Below are 25,787 nucleotides of genomic sequence, written 5' to 3'. Positions count from 1 at the left end.
TAGGTAATCCAATACCAGGGTATGTTGGTTAGTGACTATTATTAGCTGATTCTGTACAGCTATACTAGTATTTAATATGTCCAATATATCCCAAATCTGGTCATCTAGATAATCCGTGACTCTAACTAATTTATCCCACATCTGTGTTAACATAGGATAAATAAAAATGGTACTAGCAATTTTGTTGGGAATTCCCATTTGTACTATATGTGGCCTCCCCGAGGGACGTGGTGAGTTATCTGCAGCTCTTTTATACAGTGTGTGCTTGGGCACGGCTTGCATATTCACTTGTTTGTTCGAAATTATGAAAGTAGCCGGGGTTAGGCGTCCTAATGTACAGGTACCCTTTATACCTACGGGAAGCCATTTATATGCTCCTTCTCCGCATATCCAAAATGTACCCTCAGGCAGATCCCACAAAGCTGAGTGCTGCAATACCAATCTGTGAGCCAAATCCACAAAACTAGATACATTCTGAAGCATACACCAAGAGGGTTTTTGTCCCAAGGGGCTACAGTACCCGGCTGCGGGATTCCCACATACATGCATTCCGTTGACATACTCATCGGATTCATTACAAACCAGGTTCCCCGGCTTACTTGTACAACTGTTTGCGTCACCTTGGGGGAACAACTCGGAATGTTCCCATTTTCTATTATGTATGTACCTTTCCAATACTGTAGGTTTGAAAGCATCAGAGGAAGGGGTGGTTGTACTGAAACTGAGCTGTAGATTTTCAGTGGGGACCTGTCCTAAATCAGTTAATCCAGTCTTATTCCTAGGTACCCATGCTCCTCCTCTGAGTGCTAAATATTGTAAGTTGCCTATTTTTCCTGTAAGATTGCCCTGCCACCAAGGAAATTCTACCCATCCCACAACTGGTATGGCGATTGTAGTATTCCATAGTCTAGTATTGCCAGGTTGGTTGTTGGCCAGGTTGTCTGAACAATTAGGCCAAGCGAATATTTCTTCAGCTGACACGGGAACTGCTAGAAAAGGTATACTTGTGGCTGATACTGGTGAATGGGTACAGATCCAACAATCTGCCAGGGGTTGCGTATTATTTAACAAATCATGCACTAATTTTCTATGATGTTGTACGAATCTATTGTTCAAAGGGGCTAGAGAATTCAATCTTTCCCATGCCTCCGTTGAGGTTAACATTATTAACATCAATATCATGAGTCTTATACTGCTTTTTTGCAATGGCTTGCATGTATCCATGATGCCTTTCCTTCAAGCTTGACTGCTGTTGGAGTTGTTAACAGGACTTGGAAAGGTCCGTCAAATCTCGGTTCCAGAGTCTTTCTGGTGTGTCTTTTCACGTAGATTTGATCACCAGGTTCCAACTTGTGGCCTCCTTCGAGATTTTCTGGATCTGGAAGGGAAGCAAAAACTTGCGAATGCACTTTAGTTAAACGTTTTTGTAATTCTTGTACATAAGCAGTTAAAGTCTCAGTATTCAACATCAGTTGTTGTGGAAAATAACAACCCAAATTTGCTGCTCTACCAAAAAGAATCTCATGTGGTGACAGCTTAGCCTTCCCCCTTGGGGCGTTTCGGATGGAATACAGGGCAAGTGGTAGACACTCGGTCCAAGGCTTTCCTGTTTCTGCCATGGCCTTCTGGATTTTTAATTTTATTGTTCCATTTAATCTTTCCACTTTACCTGAACTCTGTGGGTGATACGGAGTGTGAAACTGGTTTTCTACTCCCAACATTTTCATAACATTCTGGAATATTTCTCCAGTAAAATGGGTACCCCTATCTGACTCGATCACCTCAGGCATGCCGTAACGGGGTATCAGTTCATGTGCTATTTTAATGGCAGTAGTTTTTGCTGAGGCTTTACGAACTGGATAAGCCTCTGGCCACCCTGAGAACATGTCCACACACACAAGCACATATTCGTATCCATTGTACCTAGGAAGCTGGATGTAGTCGATCTGGAGTCTTTGAAAGGGATACAGTGGTCTTACATGATGCTTGGTTGGGGTTTTAATGGTCTGACCTGGATTGTGTGCCAGGCATATAGCGCATGCAGCACACATGTTCCGAGCGAAATTACCAAAGCCTGGAGCCAACCACCTTTCTTTTACCTTGAGCGTCATACCGTTTGCCGATACATGCGTAGGTAGGTGGAGGTCACTCGCCACTGCGGGGTACCAGGCTCTGGGTAAACACAACAAAGTTCCTTTTTTCCATAATCCTTGCTGATCTTCTGCCCCTTTTTTCTGCCACTGCCCTCGTTCTTCGTCGTCTACCTGTTTCTGGGCTTCCTTCAATCTCTCCTCATCATCTTCAGAGCTATCTAGTGTGTGGGCATGATGTAAGGGTTTGCGTGCTGCCTGTTTTGCTGCTTTGTCGGCTTTATCGTTACCCCTGGCTTCCTCGGTGTCGAGTCTCACATGTGCAGCTACCTTTATCACCGCTATTTCTTTAGTTTCTTGTGCTGCCTCCAGAATCTGTCTAATGAGGGAGGCATGTTTAACAGGTTGGCCTGAAGCAGTCATATAACCTCTGGCTCTCCATATTACGCCAAAATCGAAAATAATGCCATGTGCATATCTAGAATCAGTGTATATGTTTGCTGTCTGATCTTTGGCTATTTTTAGAGCTTCAACTAATGCCGTAAGTTCTGCTTCTTGTGCAGACTGATTAGCAGGGAGAGGTTCTGCTTTCAGCACTTCATGCTGAGTTACTACCGCATAACCTGTATGAAATTGTCCATTCATATCTGCATATCTACTGCCATCTATGAAAAGTTCAAATGTAGCATTACAGAGTGGCTTGTCACGTACATTACGTAAGCCCTGAGTCTCTTGTTCCATTAATTGTACACAATCATGCATTGACTCTGATGGGTCAAAGGAGTTGGAGAGTGCAGTTTCCTCAGTATGGATGGTACCCCCCTCAGACTCTAAAGGGAGCAAAGACGCGAGATTAAGAGTCTGAACCCTGGCAAAGGAAATGTTGGGCGGCAGTAGTAGGGAACATTGGAGACGGAGGTGTCTGGCCATTGAAATATGTTTAGGTTGGACCTGGTTAAGAATGCCATGTACATCATGAGTGGTCTGAACTAGAAGTGGGTGATCAAGAACAATCTCAGAAGCTTTATCTAATAACAGTGAAATTGCGGCTACTACTCTTACACAAGAAGGTGCGGCTCTAGCTACAGGGTCCAGATGAGCTGATATGTATGCCACAGGTCTCTGTTTGTTTCCATGTTTTTGTGTGAGCACCCCTGTAGCATGTGAGGATATCTCAGCTGCCATCAATTGAAAAGGTTTAGTGTAGTCTGGGAGTCCCAAAGCCGGAGCTGATACCAGTGCTGTTTTCAAAGAGGAAAATGACTGTTTAGCCTCTTCACTGAGTGAATATGGCGTGTTGGCAATACAGTCATATAAAGACTGCATGAGTTGACTTGCATGTATGATCCACTGTCTACAGTGTGAAACAATACCCAGGAAAGCACGCAGCTGTTTGTGATTCCTGGGTTCAAGCATGTTACGTATGGCTTCCGTACGTTGAGGTGTGAGGTGTCTGATGCCCTGTGATATGCAGTGACCTAAGAACACGACTGTTTGTTGACAAGCCTGGAGTTTCTGTCTATTTACTTTACAGCCTTCTTGCGCTAGGAAAATTAAGAAATTAACAGTTGAGGTAACTGCCGTCTGCTCATCAGGGCAACAAAATAAGTAAGTCATCTACATACTGTAGAATGACTACTCCTGGTTCTGGGGTGAAATTTTTCAGCACGGTCTGCATTGCTTCAGAGTACAAAGTTGGTGAGTGTACCATACCTTGTGGCAATCTTGTCCATGCTAATTGTTTACCCTTGAATGTAAAGGCAAACAAATGCCAACAGTTCTTATGTAGTGGCACAGAAAAAAATGCGTTTGATAAGTCAATTACCGTAAAATATGCAGCAGTGCTGGGAATTTGAGACAGTAAGGTATGAGGATTCGGTACCACAGGGGTGACCGGTGCCAAAACCTTATTGATTTCCCGTAGGTCGTGCACCATGCGATATTTCACCATAGTTTCTTTGGAGGAAACTTTCTTTTTAACAGGATATAAGGGTGTATTGGCGGGTGACCTGATTTCTACCAGAACACCTTGTAACACATAATCCTGAATTTGTTGAGAAATCGCCAGTTCTTGCTGGGCGCTGATGGGGTATTGCCTAAGCTGAGGTAAAATGGTTCCCGGGGCAGTTTCTAACAGTATAGGAGCTACTGATAAGAATCCTACATCAGTGTCTCCTTTTGCCCATAGGCTGTCAGGAACCCGAGACAAGTCAATTTTTGCTTGTTGAGTGTAAATTTCGGGAAAATCCTCCATTGCCTGTATTCTAACATATTATTCCAGAGTTTCTGCATCTTCAGGGATGGTCAGCATAACTGTGCCATTTTCTCTAAAATGGATGTTTGCGTGCATTTTACTTAAGACATCAGTACCCAGCAAGCAGGTAGGTGCACCTTTAGCAAATAAAAATTTGGATACAAAGGTTTTAGGGCCAAAGCTCACATTTAAAGGTTTTATAAAGGGCAACGCCTGAATTTTACCATCATACCCTTCTGCATATGTTACCTTTGAGGATATATTGTCAGGATATGGTAAAAAGTCTTGATTTAAAATGGAGGATGTTGCTCCTGTATCTATCAGAAAAGGTACATTTTTACCCTCAACCTCAACTTGTATTATTGGTCTTCTAGAAGGAAGAGAGACCTGCATAACCTTCAGTCATTCTGAGCTGTCTGTTTGATCAGGCGCTGGGTTATTTATCCTATTTTTGGGTACAAAGGTTCCTGAATCTATATCTGCTTTTCTCTTCCTACATTCCCTTTGGAAATGTCCTGGCTTCTTACAGTAATGACAAGTAAACTTTTGATTAGCAGAGCCAGTATTAGCCTGTGCAATTCTTACTGGCTTAGAATTTTCTCTTAAGTCCATTTCTATCCCTACAGCTTTCTGTCTAGCCAGGTGTGGGTCTTCCAAGGTTCTCCAATCAGGGGTAGCGGCCTTAAGCTTTTCCTTCACTTTTGGAGACAATCCATCTATAAAGGTTTTTGTAACTAACCTCATCATTCCTGAAGCGGTTAGATCCATGCCTTCATCTCTGAAATTATTTTCTACACTTAGATAATATTCGTCTACTGATTGTCCAGATTTCTGAGCCACCACTCCCGTTGTTCCTCTCTGCCTCTGTTTTTCCCTCATGAAAACCATTAAGTGATCTACAAATTGCGTACCTGATTCTATCGTTTGTAAGGCACCATCTCCTGCCTGGGGCCTATGTACCTGTAGATTTGCTAATAGCTCCTGGAAGAGTCCAGGAGTCATTTTCATTCTACATAATTCTTCTCCATCTGCCCAAACTCCAGCGTGAGTCTGCATAATTTGCTGTATATATTGTGCAAATCTAACTGGACACTGGGTGGGATCTGGTGCGTTATGCAAGAGAGACATGCCTTCAGCGGGGGACCAAGGGAAATATTGTCGAGTTTGGTGATATCTAGTTCCCATTACTCCGTCAGCACCAGGTTCCCTAAAGGGTCTTGGTACTACCCTAACAGGGGCAAGTACAGCGCCATGTCTAGGTGTACCACAGGCTAGGCAATCATTTCTCCAGTCTGGATTTTGTTGTCCACAGTGCGGACATACCCATCCTCCTGGTCCGGCTAAACTTTGAGGTGGTGTTTGGAGAAAAGATGGGGCATGTGGGTTAAGGTATGGGGGTGGGGTGTTCTTATATTCCACATTTTGTTTTTCTCCATAGCCTGCGGGTCTAATACACCACTTTTTATTCTGTTGATTATATGTCCATCCCTCTTTTTCTGCTACCCTAGAGACATCAATCAACGCTTGGATCTGATCTATCCATTTCTTGTCTCTGATTATGCCTTTTTTTTTTTCCTGAATTCCTTCCCATTTTTTTCTACTAAAGGCTTCTGCCTTAGTAACTCCAAACTTACTAAAAATCTTTCTCAGCCCCTTAGTGGCATCTTCACCACTTCTCTCCTTTATGATAGTATAGATATCTAATTCTTCTGGTTCCGACTTTGTTTGCTTATTCCCCATTTTCTTATCCTGAGCTTTTTTCTTTTCTTGCCCTAGGTGGCGTTTGGGTATGAGAATACCTCGTTACCTTCTTCCTAAGGAGCTAGGATGTTTAACGGCTTCTGCGTACCGTGTTGATGTAAGAAAATCCTGATTCCTACACCTATAGCAAACAACACAAATGCAACCAGACAGAGGATCAAAATACAACGTATCTTGTCCCAGGCTAATTTATCTGTCCTGGGCTCATACTATCATACACTTATCCGTCACCAGGTTTTCGTCAAAGACAGGATCAGAGATTGAACATAGGCGTGGAGGTCTCCCCGAAAGGACGCAACCACGTTGCCCAGTGGGACAGTCACTTCTTCTGTTTCAACACCCTGGGCGGCTTATAGGGCTATTCCCAACTTCCACACACCTTCTATTCACATTCACTCTCATTCAATGCCGTACTTCGTGAGGTGGTCAATTCCTAAGTAGTTCAAGAACCCGAGCTATAGGTATCCTCCTCTACTAGAACTACCCGCTAAAGGACACGACACAGAAAATCTTACGGACAGTGCAGGGCAGATATAAGAGATCTAACAGTGTCTCTTACCTGGCCAGGTTTTTATTCATCTGCCGTCCATTATCCCAAATTCTCTTTTCGTTCGTATTCTGCCGGTGTTCTTGAAGGAGTACACAGACCTCGGGTCCCTGTTCAGGCGCCAGGAAATGTCGGGACCACACTCAGTCGGAGCAGCCTTTGGAAGTGGGGAATCACCAGAAATAATACACAAGACACGTCTCGTATAGTATATCACTGGGAAGCCTCTGAAGCACGCCTGCCTTCAAGGTGCTATCCCCTCTTTATATAGTTGTACAGGTAGTTTCAGTGGTTATACAAGTTTTGCTTGTTTAAACAAAGAGAGAAAAGAGAAGACAAAAAAACAGTTTCGGCTATGTGATAGTTTCACAACAAACAAAACAGTACAGTTTCGCCTAAGTGGCAGTTTCACAAACAAAAAATAGGATGTCACACTATAGCTAAAATGTCCTTGAATGGACAGGTCAATATTGATCACAAATTCTTTTTGGTTCATTGAGGTAACCATTTTTGTTCCGCTCTTCACAAAACCAAAAACAGTTGTAGGACAGCGTGGCCATCCAGTTAAAGTAGCACAGTGTGCAATGCCTGAAAAGGTATTCGATAGTAGGAAGAGTGCAGTCTGGCAATTTTTTAACCAAGATCCGAATGATCAGTGCAAAGTGATCTGTAAGAAATGCTCAAGGACCTTTAGCAGAGGTCAGAATGTCAAAAATGTAAATACAACTTGCATGCGTAGACATTTAACCACCATGCACTTGCAAGCCTGGACTTACTACCAAACGTCCCATAACGTTGTTGCACCCGCTCACAATGAAGCTAGTCAGCAATGCTACATTCCTTCCCTCACTGTAAGCCCACCGTTTACGACACCACCTGCAGCAAATGTGGAGGTATCGTCGCAAGGCCAAAGCAGTCAGGGAATCACCAGGTTCTTGGTAGGAAACACTGTATGTAGGCCAACAGCAAGAATACCATCACCAACCCTCTCTGTCTGCCATATCCACCACCACCCCCGCTAGTTCCACCATATGCAACTCTCCAGTCCAGCTCACCCTACAAGAGACTCTCTTTAGGAAAAGGAAGTACTCGTTCTCTCATCCGCGTATACAGGGTTTGAACGCCCACATTGCTAGACTAATCTCGTTAGAGATGATGCCCTACTGGTTGGTTGAAAGCGAAGCTTTCAAAGCCCTGATGGCGTACGCAGTACCACGCTATGACCTACCCAGTCGACACTTCTTTGCGAGAAAAGCCATCCCAGCCCTCCACCAGCATGTCAAAGACCGCATTGTCCATGCACTCAGGCAATCTGTCAGTAGAAAGGTCCACCTCACAACAGATGCATGGACCAGTAGGCATGGCCAGGGACGTTACGTGTCCATCACGGCACACTGGGTTAATGTGGTGGATGCAGGGTCCACAGGGGACAGCCATATTGGGACAGTTCTGCCTAGCCCACGGTCTAGGAAACAGTTGGCTGTAGGCGTTAGCCACCCCTCCTCCTCGTCCTCCAGCAGAAGCGAGAGCTCGTCCACAGACCGCAGTCGCACGACCACTCCATCCGCAGCTGCCAGTGTTGCACACGAGGTGTCCCATTATGGAACAGCTAGTGGTAAGCATCAGCAGGCTGTGTTGGAAATTAAGTGTTTGGGCGACAACAGACACACCGCGGAAGTTCTGTCCGAGTTCTTGCAGCAAGAAACTCAGTCATGGCTGGGCAGTGTACATCTTGAGACAGGCAAGGTAGTCAGTGATAACGGAAGGAATTTTATGGCTGCCATAGCCCTTTCACAACTGAAACACATTCCTTGCCTGGCTCACACCTTGAACCTGGTGGTGCAGTACTTCCTGAAAAGTTATCCGGGGTTACCCACCCTGCTCCTGAAAGTGCGAAGACTTTGCTCGCACATCCGCCGTTCGCCCGTACACTCCAGCCATATGCAGAATCATCAGCGATCTTTGCAGCTTCCCCAGCACCGCCTAATAATTGACGTTGCAACAAGGTGGAACTCCACACTGCACATGCTTCAGAGGCTGTGCGAACAGAGGCTTGCTGTTATGTATTTGTGGGAGGATACACATACACGGGCAGGCAGTTGGATGGCAGACATGGAGTTGTCAGGTGTGCAGTGGTCGAAGCTACAAGACCTCTGTCAAGTCCTTCAGTGTTTTGAGGAATGCAGACGCCTGGTTAGTGCAGACGATGCCATCATAAGCATGAGCATCCCCCTAATGCGTCTGCTGATGCAAAGTTTGACGCACATAAAGGAGCAGGCGTCTGCAGCCGAGGACGAGGGAAGCCTTGATGACAGTCAGCCATTGTCTGCTCAGGGAAGTCTCCTGGACGAGGTGGCGGACGAAGAGGAGGAGGATGATGGGGATGAATATTTATGGGAGGAGGAAGCTTCTCAGGGGGCAATAGAAACTGGGGGCGTTGCAAAGTCAGGTACAGGGTTTTGAGGGAGACAAGTGATGTTGATTTGCCAGAAAGTGCTCCTCAACCCAGCACAAGCAGTGAATTGACACCTGGAACATTGGCCCACATGGCAGATTATGCCTTGCGTATCCTAAAAAGGGACCCCCGCATTATCAAAATGATGACCGATGACGATTACTGGTTGGCCTGCCTCCTGGATCCACGCTATAAAGGGAAATTGCAAAATATCATGCCACATGAGAACCTTGAGCAAATATTGGCTACCAAACAAGCAACTCTTGTAGACCGTTTGGTTCAGGCATTCTCAGCACACAGCGGCGGTGATGGTTCTCACACGAGCTGCAGGGGGCAACATGGCAGAGGTGTTGGAGGTGCACAAATCAGAAGTGGCGTTGGACAGAGGGGTTTTATGACCAGGTTGTGGAGTGATTTCGCAATGACGTCAGACACGACAGGTACTGCAGCATCAATTCAAAGTGACAGGAGACAACATTTGTCCAGTATGGTTACTAACTATTTTTCCTCCCTTATCGATGTTCTCCCTCACACGTCATTCCCATTTGATTACTGGGCATCCAAAATAGACACCTGGCCTGAATTGGCAGAATATGCATTACAGGAGCTTGCTTGCCCAGCTGCTAGTGTGCTATCAGAAAGAGTATTCAGTGCTGCTGGTTCAATACTGACCGAAAAAAGGATTCGTCTGGCTAGCCAAAATGTTGATGATCTAACCTTCATTAAAATGAACCAATCATGGATTTCTAATTATTTTGCCCCACCTTTCCCTGCTGACACCTAGCTTTCCTGTAAAAAGGTCTTGCTTTTGGACTCGTCTTACTGACTGCTCCAATTTCTCCATTTGCAGCTGCTGTATGTCCACCATAGGCCATTTTTACACCTCCCTAAATGGGCTGACTCCCCCCACGGGGCCGTGGTCACCACTTGGCGCAAGCACCCGTGCGAGTGCTGTTTGGCTGAACAGGTGGGTGTGCCCACTTTTGGGCGACGGCACTGGCACAGGGTCTCTCATAGTACAATGAAGTGTCTCTGACGGTGGTGGTGCACACCCAACATCAGACACACCGTCGTAACATGAGGGGCCCTGGGCCAGTACCGCCGCCCACGAGAGAGTGTTCCCCCCCCAGCTCAAACAGTGCTCTACCACTTGCAAAATTACCTCTCACTGCTCCACCGCTGTTTAGTCTGTGCTGTTAAATCCTTCAATGGCACTGCCAATACCAATTTGTTGACATGATTGATGCTAGTAAAAATATTCAGGGGCCCTGTCCTACATTTACACCAGTTAATACTTTGCGCCAACTACCACTGTGCAAGTCAGCAGAGGAGCCCACCCCTGTACCTAGGTATGCCACCTGTTTATTTGTGAAATTTTTTTTTGCCAGACATTAACCTCATTTTATTATTTTGGCCTACTAACTGTGTCACACTCCTTACCGTTGTCCTCCACTGAACAAAGCTGGGCCGCCTGCGTACTCCTGTAACCTATTTTTAACTGCATTTTGCCTATTACTTTTTTGGCCCTTCTAACTGTGTCTGCCCCTCGTTGCAATCGTCCTCCGCTGAACACACCAATGCTGCCTGTGTACCCCTGTAACCTATTTTAAACTGCATAGAGCCAACTTTTTTATTTTAGGCCTAGTAAGTCTGTCTGCGGTCCCTCCTTGCAATCGTCCTCCGCTGACCAAACCAATGCTGCCTGTGTACCCCTGTAACCTATTTAAAACTGCATAGAGCCTACTTTTTTATTTTAGGCCTACTAAGTATGTCTGCGCCATTCCGTGTAATCGTCCTCCGCTGACCAAACCAATGCTGCCTGTGTACCCCTGTAACCTATTTTTAAACTGCATTGAGCCAACTGTTTTGGTTAAGGCCTACTACCTGTGTCTGTCTGCGCCACTCAATACAGCTGTCCTCCTCTGAATAAAGCTGAGCTTCAATTGTCAGGTTTTCAGCCTATAGGAATTTGAAAACTGCATTGGGGCTACTAGTTTGGTTGGGCCTACTAACGGTGTCTGGTGTTGGTGTTGTCCTCCACTGAACAAAGCTGAGCTTCAATCTTCAGGCTTTCGGCCTATATTTACAAATTTTAAACTGCATTTGGCCTACTAGTTTGGTTGGGCCCTACTTAACTGTGTCTGCCGCTCCTTGGTGTTGTCCTCCAAGGAAAAAAGCTGAGCTTCAATCTTCAGGCTTTCGGCCTATATCAGATATTAAACTGCATTTGGCCTTCTTGTTTGGTTGTGCCTACTAACGGTGTATGCCGCTGCTTGGTGTTGTCCTCCACGGAAAATAGCTGAGCTTCAATCTTCAGGCTTTCGGCCTATATTTTTAATATGAAACTGCATTTGGCCTACTAGTTTGGTTGGGCCCTACTAACGGTGTCTGCCGCTACTTGCTTTTCTCCTCCACTGAACAAAGCTGAGCTTCAATTTTCAGGCTTTCAGCCTATATCCGATATTAAACTGCATTTGGCCGACTAGTTTGGTTGGCCCTACTAATGGTGTCTGCCGCTCTTTGGTGTTCTCCTCCACTGAACAAAGCAGTGCCGCCTGTTTACTCCTGTTACCAATTTTGAAGTTTATTTGTCCCACTTTGTTATTTGGGCCTACTAACTGTGTCTGCCTCTCATTACAGTTGTCCTCCACTGAACAAAGCAATGCCGCCTGGTTAGTCCTGTTACCAATTTTGAACTGCATTTAGCCCACTTTATTATTTGGGCCTACTAACTGTGTTTCCTCCTGATCCTGCCCATTGCCCAGCCACTGCTAGATGAGTCTGGTACATTGACACAGACCACTACATTCCCCTTCCACTCTACACAGCCTGAATCTGACCCTGCTGAAACTCAGGTTCCCCTTCCCGCATACTATACCACCTTACACGGGGACAAAGAGGAAGGCGCAGATGAAAGTGCAGGTTCCTTCATCAGGTGGGGAGGGCATACTCGTTGGCGATGTCACTGTCACAGGGCCCCTCATAGTACGCAAGTGTCTCTGCCGGTGGGAGGCGCCTCCGGCGTCAAACACAACGCCGTACTTTGAGGGGCCCTGTGCCAGTGCCAATGCGAACGAGTGGGCCCCCCCTGCTTGCTCAGGATCACAGCACTTGCAAAGTTAGGCTAGTTTCACACTAGCGTTAACTGCATTACGTCGCAAATCCGTTTTTTTGCCGAAAAAACGGATGCGTCAAAAAAGTGAAAAACGGTGACAAACGTATGCCACGCATCCAGCATTTCGACGGATCCGTCGCAAATCCGCTAAACGTTTCCGTCGAAAATACTGGATGCGTTATATACGTTGCATACGTTTTACCATCCGTTGCATCCGTTTTTCCGACGGATCCGTTTTTAAAAGGGGAGGCTCCCAAAATTTGATTGGCTACTGGAAAATTTGAAAAACTATATAGTACTGTATTTACAGCCCATCTTTGTGGGTTTTAGTTTTGTGGCAGCGATGGAAGGTGTTCTTGGGAGGATTGCTAGTTTGGTTACCGACGTTATCTTTGAGACAAATCGCCTGGATATCATAGTGCGGGAGAAGGAGGCGGCAGCGGAAAGGCGTAGGATGCTTCTGCAGCAACGGAGACGGAGGCGACTGTGGATTCATCCGATTAATCAACTACGGATGACCCGGGGTGTCCAGTCCACTCTGTACCTGGAGTTGCGGCACAATCCTCACAAATTCCACAACTACGTGCGGATGAGGATTGAACATTTCGATTTTTTGCTTGCAAAACTGGAGGATGTCATCCGAAGACAGGATACAAGGATGAGGCTTGCCATCACACCGGCGGAGCGGCTGATGGTGACCCTGCGGTAAGCCTCTTTTTTTTATTTCATTGCTGATATTGAATGTTATATTACATGCTGCAGAAAATACTGCGCTGGCATATTGCGCACTATTTTCTGCAGCATGTAGTTTTGGTTTTCTTGGCGGACATTCAACTGCTTTATTTAAATGTCATTGCTGATATTGAATGTTAACAGACTGCAGAAAATACTGCGCTGAAATATTGTGTTGCATTTTCTGCAGTTTTTTTTTTTTTTTTTTTGGTTTTTGGGTTTGATGACATGCAACTGTTTTTTTTCTGTCATTGGTCATTTTGAATGTTATATTACATGCTGCAGACAATACTGCGCTGGCATAATGCGCACTATTTTCTGCAGCATGTAATTTTGGTTTTCTTTGCGGACAGTCCACTGCTTTATTTAAATGTCATTGCTGATATTGAATGTTAGATAACAGACTGCAGAAAATACTGCGCTGAAATATTGCGTTGCATTTTCTGCATTTTTTTTTTTTTTGTTTGTTTGTTTTTTTTGGGTTTGATGACATGCAACTGTTTTTTCTGTCATTGGTCATTTTGAATGTTATATTACATGCTGCAGACAATACTGCGCTGACATATTGCGCACTATTTTCTGCAGCATGTAATTTGGGTTTTCTTGGCGGACATTCCACTGTTTTTTTACACCGGTTTCATGCTGGTTTTATTGGGTGTCCCATCCTTAAAAAAAATTAACAGTGCCATATTAAAACTTGTTGGTCTGTGCAATTTTTTCTAACATGTTTTTTTTTTTTTTTTTTTTTTAAAGTTTCCTAGCTACGGGTGAATCTATGACTTCGCTCCATTATCAGTTCAGGCTGGGCATTTCAACTATCTCTGGAATAGTGAAGGACACATGTCGGGCTGTTTGGACCACTTTGCAACCAGAGTATATCCCCCAACCATCCATGGAAATCTGGTTGCGAAGTGCTGAAGAGTTTCAGCAAATTTGCAATTTCCCTAATTGTGTGGGTGCAGTTGACGGGAAACATATAAGGATTGCGAAACCGGCAGGAACAGGATCGGAGTATTATAATTATAAGAAGTATTTCTCCATCGTCCTTATGGCTATTGCAGACGCCAACTGCAGGTTCCTTGCCGTGGACATCGGAGCGTATGGACGGTCCAACGATTCACAAGTTCTTAAAAACTCTCCGATGGGTCGTTGCCTTTATGGAGAGAGCTACGATTTACCGCCAGCCAGACCACTGCCAGGAACCAATGACCCAGCCCTGGAATATGTTTTTGTAGGTGATGAAGCCTTTCAACTGTCGCCGCACCTACTGAAACCGTACAGTAGCCGGAACTTAAACCATACCAAGCGGGTCTTTAATTACCGGCTTACTAGAGCACGAAGAGTCGTGGAGTGTTCCTTTGGCATATTGACGGCGAAGTGGCGGGTTCTGCTGACTGCTATCAAGTTGAAAACAACAACTATAGACGAGGTCGTTAAAGCCTGTGTGGTGCTCCACAACTTTGTCCTTTCAAAGGAGCCCGTTTCCTTGGATGATGAAGAGTTGGAGACCACCTTGTGGGACTACCGCAGCAGCTCAGTTCGCTCTACAAGTTCAGTTACAAGGATGAGGGACCAGTTTGCCGATTATTTTGTCTCACCTGTCGGGCGGATCCCGTGGCAAGACATGATTGTGTAACCAGTTTCCCATGTGTTTTGTTTATGTAAAAAATGTGTTTCTGCCCAAAAAAAAAAAAAAAGGCCAAAAAGCATGGTTTTCTTGCTAGTAAAACCGTTTTGTTATACCTTTAAAATGTTCGGTGTTTGTTTTTATTAAAACCTTTTTTATTATATTACCTTAATAAATCCAGACACACACACAGAGTAGAATTTTATATTCAGAATTTTATTTTAACTCTTTTTTTTTTTTTTGCCAACAAAAAATATTTTTTTTTAATATCAAATTTGTTTTTGGAAGATTTTGCAAAAAAAAACTAAACATCGTATTTACAAATCTTGAAACTGTTGGGTGGAGATATGAGAGGAGGAGGGGCAGGAAGGTTGGACCACGTCGATAGGTGGGGAAACCCTACTTGTTTGGGGTGCAGTGGAAGGGGGGGGTAAACCAAGAGGCTGACCAGAGGGGGGTGGTGTTGGGGTAGGGGGAAGAGAAAAGCTGGGTAAAGAAAACATTGGGGAAGTAATTTGGTCTGGGGGCCGGGATTGTTGTGGGGACTGGGTTGGGTATTGTGACTGGGTAGGGTAGTGGGACTGGGTTTGGTAATGGTGCTGGTGTGGGGATTGGGGCTGGGTTTGGTAATGGTGCTGGTGTGGGTATTGGGGCTGGGTTTGGTAATGGGGGGTATGGTGTGGAATTGGAGTGGAGGTGTGGCGAGGTGTGTGGGTAGACTCGTTAACGGCCTGCAGTAGAGCATTATGGCAGGTATTCATTACCCGCATCTGTTGCTCAAAAGATAGTTTCTCCATGGTCCTGAGCATGGAGTTAAAAAAAATATTGGCCGGATCGGGACTTACAGCTGAATGCAGCCTATCCAAGCGACTGCTGGTTTCACGGCTTGTTTCACTGATGCGTGACTGCACCATGTTGAAACCAGCAGTCACTTGCTCTCCCAAAATTTTGAAAGCGCCTTGGAAGGATGCATTCAGGTGCAAGAACTCAGGAGCATAGCTCTTTTCCTGACCCCTCTGTCGCTGCCGCCACGAACCTAATGGTGGTGTCGAGGTGGCAGGATCAGAGGGGTGGGGTAAAGGAAACGCTATCTGTTCAGCATCAGATGCGAGCAATGAAGCCTGCAATAATGCTCCACTGCTTGGGACGGATGAAGTGGAGGGGACAGAGGGGTCAGAGGAGGGGTCAGAGGAGGGGACAGAGGTGTGGGGCCTACCGACGTGGCCCTCAGTGGCGGACTCAGGAGGGATCGCTCCAGAGGGCGCAGAGGAAGATGCAGGCGCCCGGTGGCTGGAGAAGGTGCTGTGAAAGAAAAAAAACAAATGAAATTAATACATTGGAATGAAAAAGCCCTGACTGAAAGCAAACTAAGTAGACAGGTTAACATGGTTATTAGTGGGCTGTAGAATACTTACACTCTGCTTAGCATGGTTCGCCTCAGGAAGGAGAGGGCCTGGCCATATTTATATTTGCTCCTCTTCCTTCCTGCAGAGCCACTCGGGGCCTTCATCTCATCATTGAATTCCCTCTTAAAGCGATCCCTCAGTGACCGCCACCGCTTCCTAATCTTTCCAACTGTGAAGACAAGAATCAAAAGAAAAAACCAAAAATTGGTAAATGCAATACATTACAGTCAGCTCAAAACATCACTGGAAAGTGAATACTTACCTAGTTTGCTCTGCTGCTGAGGATGAAGGCTCTCCCGCCTTGGAAACAGGTTGCGACACACTTCGTCCCAGAGCCGACGGGTGACACCGGTATCAGCATGCCTGCGGTCAGCCATGTTCCACAGCGGCTCCCGCTCGCGAACCTCCTCGATGAGATTCTCGATATCAATGTCGTCATCATCATCATCCTCTTCTGCGGGAGCACGCTGTGAAGCCTGTGCCAAAAAAAAAAAAAAAGGAAAACAAACAAATTAGTACACTGAAACACTAAAGTACCAATAGAATACCCCTCCCCAAAAAAAAAAAACTCACTGATAGCCGACCGCGGCGACGAGTCCGCCGACTCTGGGATTGTCTGGGAGAACCTTCAGCGGCAGCAGCAGGAGCAGCAGCAGCCTGAAATAAAGGAAACAAATTCTCAGTAATGTAGGCATATATTTTCTGTGTTTAGTTATGTATGAAAATCTGTTTTGTGTATGGTGCAGTGTGATGTGCGAAAAAACTGTTTCCCCACTACTTACACTTGGTTCCTCCTCCACTAGCATCTCTCCACCCGTCTCGCCCCCTTCTGACAGCTCCTCATCTGATTCAGCTTCCTGTTGAAACATAATTTATGCATGTAGTTATCCATAAAAATGTAATTTAAAGAAATTAAAAAAAAAAAAAAAAAGTTTTGTGTTAACTTACCGATACACGCTGTTGCTGTGGAGGAGGGCTGTCAGAAGAGGACATTGTTGCTCAAGCTTGCTGCGGCCCTGGTGTATCTGTAAGTTAAAAAGACACTTGCAATCTGCTCTACACATTGAAGTAGCAGATTTGGGGTCTTCAAAACTTACTTGAAAAGATTGGTGGCTGTGGTCCTGGTTGGTTGGGACTAGAGGCGGCTTGCTGCGACTGTGGTCCTGGTTGGGACTAGAGGCGGCTTGCTGCGGCTGTGGTCCTGGTGTATCTGTAAGTTAAAAAGACACTTGCAATCTGCTCTACACATTGAAGTAGCAGATTTGGGGTCTTCAAAACTTACTTGAAAAGATTGGTGGCTGTGGTCCTGGTTGGTTGGGACTAGAGGCGGCTTGCTGCGACTGTGGTCCTGGTTGGGACTAGAGGCAGCTTGCTGCGGCTGTGGTCCTGGTGTATCTGTAAGTTAAAAAGACACTTGCAATCTGCTCTACACATTGAAGTAGCAGATTTGGGGTCTTCAAAACTTACTTCTAGCACTTTAGCTGTGTCCTGGTGGGCAGCGGCTGTGTCCTGGTGGGCAGCGGTCCTGGTTTATCTGTTAATATGTATAATGGATCTATAGTTAGACCACCCCCTGAACTAGGTAATGCTCAATGATAAACACCCTACTAAAATGATGTCAGAAATGTTCATACAGGTGAACACCAAAACCCCCCCAAAAAGTGGCACGTTATACCATTCATTTCCATGTCCCATAAAATAAATTTTTTTAATTTTAACACCAAGAAAAAATATATTTGACACATTTTATGTGAAAAAAATAACCTCCCCCCCCCCCCCCCCCCAAAAAAAAAAAAAAAAAAAATTTACAGGTTAACCTTTATTAAAAAAATTAGCCCTCAACCAACCCTGTATTGCATGTGTAACCATTGGTACATACACCAGTTTTAAATTTACCTTTATGAAATAATACTACGGACATTTTTTTAATAAACATTTTATTATAATTTTTTTTTCACTCTTTTTTTTTTTTTAAAATCACAATTAGGAGCTGACATGCTCTTTATTTTAAATACAAGTACTTCAACTGCAAATGGTTATAACTGTAATTAAAAAAAAATCAACACTTTTATTAAATAGAAAAAACCCACACTCACATTCAAACCACAAGCTGCAGACCGCTAGACTTTTTTAAAAAACACATCAGATTTAAAAAAAAAAAAAAATAAAACCACATGCTGCACAGACCACTATACAGTCAATACATCAGAAAAAGGCAAATAACCAATTACAGCATGGACAAATGCACATGCAATCAACAAGACGCACACAAAAAACATGCCTGGTATGTGTCCACATTCAGGATCGCATCAGAATTTGGTCAGGATTTTCCATCAGTATTTGTAAGCCAAAACCAGGAGTGTAAAAATTAGGTAAAGTATAACACGAAAACAGGCACACTTTTGCTTTTATCACCCACTCCTAGTTTTGGCGTACAAATACTGATGGAAAATCCTGACCACACCCTGATGCAATCCTGCACATGGACACATACCCTCCCACATGAACAGGCATAAAATTGGCAAAGGCATAATATGGTGCAGGCACATGATACAAAAGCACACAACCGTCCAAAAATACACACATACACATGCACGCACATAGCTTTATGCAAATACACATATGTACAACAAAGGCAGAAAGGTGAACCCAATCAGAAGACGCATACACACACACACACACACACACATACAAAAGGCTGACAATCCTTTGGCTGAAGCTGCAGGTCTTCACAGTGGCTGGCATCATGGTGGATCTGGACTCTAGCATGGCACTGGCTGGTGCAGGACGATGGCAGGCCTCAGGTTCTCTTCAGGTTTTAAGCTCTTTCAGTAGTCAGTACCTCATATACACACACAAATGCACAGGCACACAGATGCACACAAAAATTGCAATACTCACACTGGCTCTATGGTGGCTGGAGTCTTGTGGCTGGAGTCCCGTGGCTGGCTCCTTCCTGTGGCTGGCTCCTGTGTCAGGCTGTGGTCTTGTGGCTGAGGTCTTATGGCTGGAGTCCTGTGGCTGGCTCCTTCCTGTGGCTGGCTCCTTCCAGTGGCTGGCTCCTGTGTCAGGCTGGGGTCTTGCTGGCAGTCTTCTCCTCTCTGGGTCTTGCAGGCATATGTGGGGTTGAAGGCCCAGGCCAGGTTTATATAGATTTGGGGGTGTCTGGCCAATTGGCAACAAAATCCAGCTTCTGAGCATGCTCAGTGTAAAAAAAACGTATTGCAGCGCTGTATTGTGTCGTACGACGTGTCCCGACGCATCCGTCGCTCATAGGCTTCCATTGCAGCCAACGACGTATGCCGCAGGATGCGTCGCGACACGTTTTTTAGGCGGAGACAAAAAACGTTACAATCTACGTTTTTTTGAGACGACGTGTCGCCAAATTTCGACGCATCCGTCTTAAAACGTACACGACGTATGCCAATCCGTCGCCATACGTCGCCAATACAAGTCTATGGGAAAAAAACGCATCCAGCAAAAAGTTTTGCTGGATGCGTTTTTTCTGAAAAAAGACGTTTTGAAACGTAATGCAGTTAACGCTAGTGTGAAAGTAGCCTTAAAATACTGACCTCTCCCTGCTCCACTGCCGTGACGTAGTCCGAGTTTCCTGGGCCCACGAAAAACTTGAGCCAGCCCTACCCCCCACAACTTTAGCCAAATGACCCCCAATTTTCAATGCCTAACTATTATTAGAAGGTAAATTAAGATTCACAAGCTTAAAGGTAAGGTACCGCGTTTGTAGATCATTAATAAATCACTGTAATGTAGCATAACATGCTGCTATAACCAAGTTTTAAATGCATGTGAAACAGATTTCGTTTGTTATATGTGTTTAAAGAAGGAACTGGTGGCTGACATCTTGGTTTTGCAGCAGTTCACGACATGAACAGTGTCATTTTACAGCACCCCATGGACATAGGAGATAATAGACCGGCGCTGACCCTATCTTTAACATTGGAGAGGTGTTAGCAGTGAGCTGGGCATGCCTCTGTGGGCTGCACAACTCACTGCTGTAGGTGTGACTAGCAGCCATTTTATTATAGCCCAGTGCTCTCTGCCCAGCTCCACTTACTCTCTATCACAGGAGCTGCATTCACTCCATTAAGCTGCATTCCCAGCCTGCAGAGAGAGGTGACACCTGTCTCAGCCATACACTGTATCTCTCCCCTCCCTCCACAATGCCTGGCCATTCACTGCAGACCTGGAGCTCCTTCTTATCTTACTGAGGGATGAGTCACAGACAGCTCTGCACAGACAATGCTGCTCCATACACACCACATAAACTAACTGTGCTTCTGATGCAGTAACTGCTGGTGATAGCAGATCACAGGGCAGTCACACACAAAATGGCTCTGCCCTGTGATGCTGCTCTTCATTCTGCCCCAGGGATATTAGACCACCCAAAAGGGGAGGGAAATGCTGATGTCAGCAGTTACTGCCCAGATTTTCCAGCTAACAGTAAAGCTGGTAAGACTTACTATAGCTGCTTGAGGTCTAAAACGGAAAATGCTCCCCCTAGTGGTCAATATATATATTTGTAAGAAAATATATAATATTTTTCATATAGAAATGTTTGCAAACAGTGCAAACATTGCATTAGTACATTTTATTTACTATTTTAAGCTTAATTTCACAAAAAAACAAACTACAAGAAAACTGGTGGCACCTTCCCTTTAAGTGACACGAATTGATGCTTTTGACATTAAAATGGGCACTGTAGGTGTTTTCCTGTCCTCCACTCACTGCCGACTTTGCTTCCCCATTGACTTACATTGGGTTTCGTGTTTCGGTCGATCCCCGACTTTGCACGATAATCGGCCGATTTCACTCGACTCGACTTTTGACAAAGTCGGGTTTCGCGAAACCCGACTCGATCCTAAAAAAGTAAAAGTCGCTCAACCCTACTGCAGACTAGTAAACCCTCACATCACACGAACTGCACGCTGTGAGGATTCTCCAATGTAGGGAGTGGGCGGTCATGTGAATACATCTATTTGATTTGCCTACTTCCGGCCACATTCCGACTAGCCTGTATCTGTCTTCACACTCAATGCAAGTGTATTGGATGGCCAGATACAGTCTTGTCTGCGCATGACCACATGTATGCAAATCACATACTTGCGATCATGCTAACAGCATCGGAGAATCCTCACCATGTTCAGTGCACGCAATGTGAGGATTCACAAGTCTGCAGTCACATAGGCAATGTATTCACATTGACTGGTAGAAGATAATCGATCATTTGGCTACTTTTCTGGTTGTCAGTATCGTGAAAGGTGACGAACAGATGGAAGTTATGACATTTTATTTGCAGATATTTACTGTATGCAATGATTTGCTGATCATACCATACGATTGAGTATTACCAGCTTAAAAATAAATAATAAATCCTCACTTTTCCTAGAGAACTTTACCTAAAATGTTCTTTCTTTTATGCCTTTTACAGGTTTTTGTGATGGGCACTAACAGCAGTGGCTGTTTGGGAACAGGAGATGCACAGAGTATCATTGAACCTAGGTGTCTTTATGTTCTCTCAGGGAAGAAGGTAGCTAGTCTAAGCTGTGGAAGTGGTCCTCATGTTGTAATTGTTACCTCAGGTAGGGATAAAGGGAGGGGAATAAACCAAATTAAATGTCTCCATATTAATGTATATGCTTGCTATTTACCGTAATCGGTTTGGCTCAGTTCCTTTGCTGGAAGGTTCGGTCTTGCAATCAGAAAATGTTCTACTTTTTTAAATCAAGTTTTTGCGTTAAATGCAATTTTTTTCCTTCTGTCTTTATATGTTGGGCTGTATAAAAAAAAAATTAGAAATCTTGCAATTTTCACACTGGTCACAGGATCTATTCTAGACTCGTACTTCCATTGTAAAAGAAAATTCCCATGTACATTAGCTGGAATGAGCTATCTCTGACCCTATTTGTTGTATTGAAGCATTTGATGAGCTCGTGCAAATGTCATTGTGAATGAAAGAAGACCTAGGGAAGCGGAATACTTCATTCCAGATAATTTTGTGGAACTAGACTACAAGAATTGATTGGGGCACCCAAATAGGCCACAATCAGTGTAGGAAGGAACACAATGGCCACAAATGTTGACTACTGATTTGTCAAACATTATTTTTGTGTTTGCAGATGGAGAAATATATAGCTGGGGTCATAATGCCTACTGCCAGTTGGGAAATGGATCCACAAATCAAGCTTTAATTCCATGTCAAGTGTCCACCAACTTGATAAACAAGAAGGTCGTGAGTGTGGCTTGTGGTTCTCATCATTCCATGGTGTCCACATCCGATGGAGAGGTAGGATTGTTTCTTGACATGGTGCAGTTAATTTTCTACAGCACCGATGCTGAGCCCACATAGTTCCCGGCACATGTCAGCTGACATATGCCCCTAACAGCCACGGGTGGAATTGCGATCCACACGCGGCTGTTAACCTGTTAAATGCCGCTGTCAATCTGACAGCGGCATTTAATGTGATCGCGCCGGAATCACGTCACTAATCCCGCCCATTGGTACCTGTGTCGCTTTACTGCAGGTTGCCGATGGGTTGGCATAACAACCTGGGGTCTGCAGCAGGCCCCTGTGAATGTCGTTGCTAGATTTCTATGAGCGCCGCCAATGGTCACCGCTCATAGCAAGTGAGCATTTCTGCTACACACAGGCGATCTGATCATCCCCTGTGTGTTGCACATGCAATCGGATGATCGCAGCTTCTAGTCTTCCATGGAGACTATTGAAATAAGTGAAAAGTAAAAAAAAGTTTTTAAAAAAATAAGGTCAAATCGCCCCCCCCCCCTTCAAAATAACACACACACAAACATATTTGGCATTGCCGCATTCAGAATCGCCGGATCTATCAATATACAAAAATAATTAATCCTATCTGTAATTGACGTAGCGTAAAAAAAAAAAAAAAAAAAAAAGTCAAAATGCCAGAATTAGTTTTTTTTTTTTTTTTTTTTTAACTCTCTGCGACATTGCAATAACGGGCGATCAAAAGATCGTATCTGCACCAAAATGATATAATTAAAAACGTCAGCTTGGCATGCAAAAGATAAGCCTTCACCTGGCCCCAGATCCCAAAAATTGGAGACTCTACGGGTCTCGTAAAATGACGCAATTTTTTTATTTTTATTTTTAAACCCTTTGCACGTTAATGACCAAGCTAATTTCTAGAATTCTGACCACTTTATGATGCAATTATTCTGGAACGCTTCAACGGATTCCGGTGATTCTGAGATTTGTTTTTTCGTGACACATTGTACTTCATGTTAGTGGTAAAATTATTGGTAACATTTCTTTGATGTGACTTGCATTTATTTGTGAAAAAAAAAGCGGAAATTTGGCGAAAATTTTGAAAATTGTCCAAAGTTGAATTCTCATGTCCTTAAATCAGAAAGATATGTCGCACAAAATACTTAAGAAAAAAGGAGAGGGCAGAAGGCGCCATCAACAATTAATCTAAGAGGGGCTTCTACCCACAGTATGCCAATCATAAATATAGACTAAAGAGGAAAAGATACTATAAGCCGGGGATCACCCACAATTTATAAAAATATATAAATTTTATTTGAGTCCAAAAAACACCAAGTTAAAAACATTGAAATCAATTGACACATACCCCATTAAGAGGTTGAACCCCCCTGGACATGAGCACATTGAATATAAATAATTAGTGGTATCACCAATAACCAAATCAATACACTCTGGACATGTAACACTTATGCTGCAAATACTGTGAAATAAGTCCAATCGCAATATAATATCCACACAAAGATTTTTTTTTTTCTGGAGAAAAATGAACAAAAATAAACCAAAAAAGGAACCCACAGATATGCAAGTTTGCTGATCACTTAAATGCTTGTAAGAAATAGCATATAATAAGCGCAGCAAAATGCTGTTGGTACTCGTTACAGATATATGGATACTCACAACTAGAACCAAAGGCCCCAATGAAGATTTGTTACTCAAATCGACTGGGTAAATCCTCCTAGTAGACATAACAACCCAACCATACAGCCTAGAAAGGCTTTCAATACAATCTGCAGGTTAAATATGTATATGTGTGTGATTATATATACAGGGTGGTCCAAAAGTAGGTGGACAGTATGTGTAATAGGGTTATCAAGGGGGAGATTTATCAAACATGGTTTTTGGGGTTCAAAGTTCTCACCACACATCTAGATAAGTTTATTGGGGTTCCAGTTTCCAAAATGGGGTCACTTGGGGGTTTCTACTGTTTAGGCACATCAGGGGCTTTGCAAACACAACATGACGCCCGAAGACCATTCCATCAAAGTCTGCATTCCAAAACGTCACTACTTCTCTTCCGAGCTCCGATGTGTGCCCAAACAGTGGTTTACCCCCAGATATGGGGTATCTGAGTACTCGGGACAAACTGGACAACAACTTTTACGGTCCACTTTCTCCTTTTACCCCTGGAAAAATAAAAAAATTGTTGCTAAAAGATCATTTTTGTGACTAAAAAGTTAAATGTTCATTTTTTTTCTTCCATGTTGCTTCTGCTGCTGTGAAACACCTGAAGGGTTAACAAACTTCTTGAATGTGGTTTTGAGCACCTTAAGGGTACGTGTCCACGTTTAGGATGGCCGGCGGTTTGGATGGAGTGGCAAACTCGCTCCGCCCCCTTCTGGAGACGCGATGATGCCGGATGTGTTCATTGCACACATCTGGAATCATCGCACCTCACACATAGGGCCCTGTGTTTTCTGTGATCTAAAAAGACGCGCCGCATGTCCGGAATCGCAGGGCCGCCGGATGCGTGTTACCACGCATAGTGGAGACGGGATTTCATGAAATCCCCTCCACTATGCTGTAACATCTGGACGCTGCGTGTTTGACGCTGCGGCTCTATGCAGCGTCAAACACGCAGTGTTTCCTGAACGTGGAAATATACCCTAAGGGGTTCAGTTTTTTAGAATGGTGTCACTTTTGGGTATTTTCAGCCATATAGAACCCTCAAACTCACTGCAAATGTGAGATGGTCCCTAAAAAATGGTTTTGTAAATTTTGTTGTAAAAATGAGAAATCGCTGGTCAACTTTAAACCCTTATAACTTCCTAACAAAAAAAAATTTTGTTTCCAAAATTGTGCTGATGTAAAGTAGACATGTGGGAAATGTTATTTATTAACTATTTTGTTTCGCATGACTCTCTGGTTTAACAGAATAAAAATTCTAAATAAATAATAATAAATCAAAATAAATATATATATATTCATACTCGAGTATAAGCTGAGAATTTCAGCCCATTTTTTTTAGGCTGAAATTGCCCCTCTCGGCTTATACTCGAGTCATTCCCAGGGGTCGGCAGGGGAGGGGGAGCGGCAGCTGTCTAATAACACTCACCTGCTCCTGGCCCGGTCCCTGCACATCCCTGGTTCTCTGGGCGCTGACCGCTTTTTCCTGTATTGAGCGTTCACACGGTACCGCTTATTACAGTAGTGAATATGGACCCGACTCCACTCCCATAGGGGTGGAGCCGCATATTCATTACTGTAATGAGCGGTACCATCTGACCGCTCAATACAGGAAGAAGCTGTCGGTGCCCGGAGAACCAGGGACGTGCAGGTACCACGCCGGGAGCAGGTGAGTATGACGGTGGGCAGTGCGCGATATTCACCTGCCCCCGTTCCACAGTCAGCACCAATGTGTCTTCTGCGTCCTCTGCAGTGACTCTCAGGTCAGAGGGCGCGATGATGCAATTAGTGTGTGCGCCGCCCTCTGCCTGAACAGTCAGTGCAGAGGAAGACACAGCGGCGCCGATGGTGGAAC

At 44.4% G+C, this 25,787-nt stretch overlaps 2 protein-coding genes across 9 annotated transcripts in view; one reads left to right on the top strand and one right to left on the bottom strand.

Annotated features, from left to right (window-relative positions):
• RCBTB2 (RCC1 and BTB domain containing protein 2) overlaps positions 1-25,787 on the top strand; it is a 127,788-nt gene that overhangs the window by 24,198 nt on the left and 77,803 nt on the right. For all 8 annotated transcript variants that reach the window (XM_077297412.1, XM_077297406.1, XM_077297407.1 and 5 more), the window contains 2 exons: positions 21,437-21,587; positions 22,125-22,291. In XM_077297412.1, coding sequence (XP_077153527.1) covers positions 21,437-21,587; positions 22,125-22,291 — 318 coding nt within the window. The remainder of the gene's footprint in view (positions 1-21,436; positions 21,588-22,124; positions 22,292-25,787) is intronic.
• LOC143817567 (uncharacterized) lies at positions 14,807-21,009 on the bottom strand. The gene is made up of 4 exons (XM_077299059.1): positions 20,998-21,009; positions 16,250-16,463; positions 15,997-16,156; positions 14,807-15,883 (listed from the first exon to the last, which is right to left on the bottom strand). Exons 1-4 carry the CDS (start codon positions 21,007-21,009, stop codon positions 14,899-14,901), a joined length of 1,371 nt encoding a protein of 456 aa, XP_077155174.1. The 3' UTR covers positions 14,807-14,898.

This window comes from Ranitomeya variabilis, chromosome 3 (assembly GCF_051348905.1).
Source record: "Ranitomeya variabilis isolate aRanVar5 chromosome 3, aRanVar5.hap1, whole genome shotgun sequence".
NCBI lineage: Eukaryota > Metazoa > Chordata > Amphibia > Anura > Dendrobatidae > Ranitomeya > Ranitomeya variabilis.
This window is presented reverse-complemented; position numbering and strand designations above follow the sequence as displayed.

Bases quoted from the DNA above. Each gene is read 5' to 3' on its own strand.
- LOC143817567 (XM_077299059.1), bottom strand. The intron at 16,157-16,249 runs GTAAGTATTCAC...TTGTCTTCACAG, and splicing joins TCAGCAGCAGAGCAAACTAG to TTGGAAAGATTAGGAAGCGG. The intron at 15,884-15,996 runs GTAAGTATTCTA...TTTCTTTCACAG, and splicing joins CGAACCATGCTAAGCAGAGT to CACCTTCTCCAGCCACCGGG.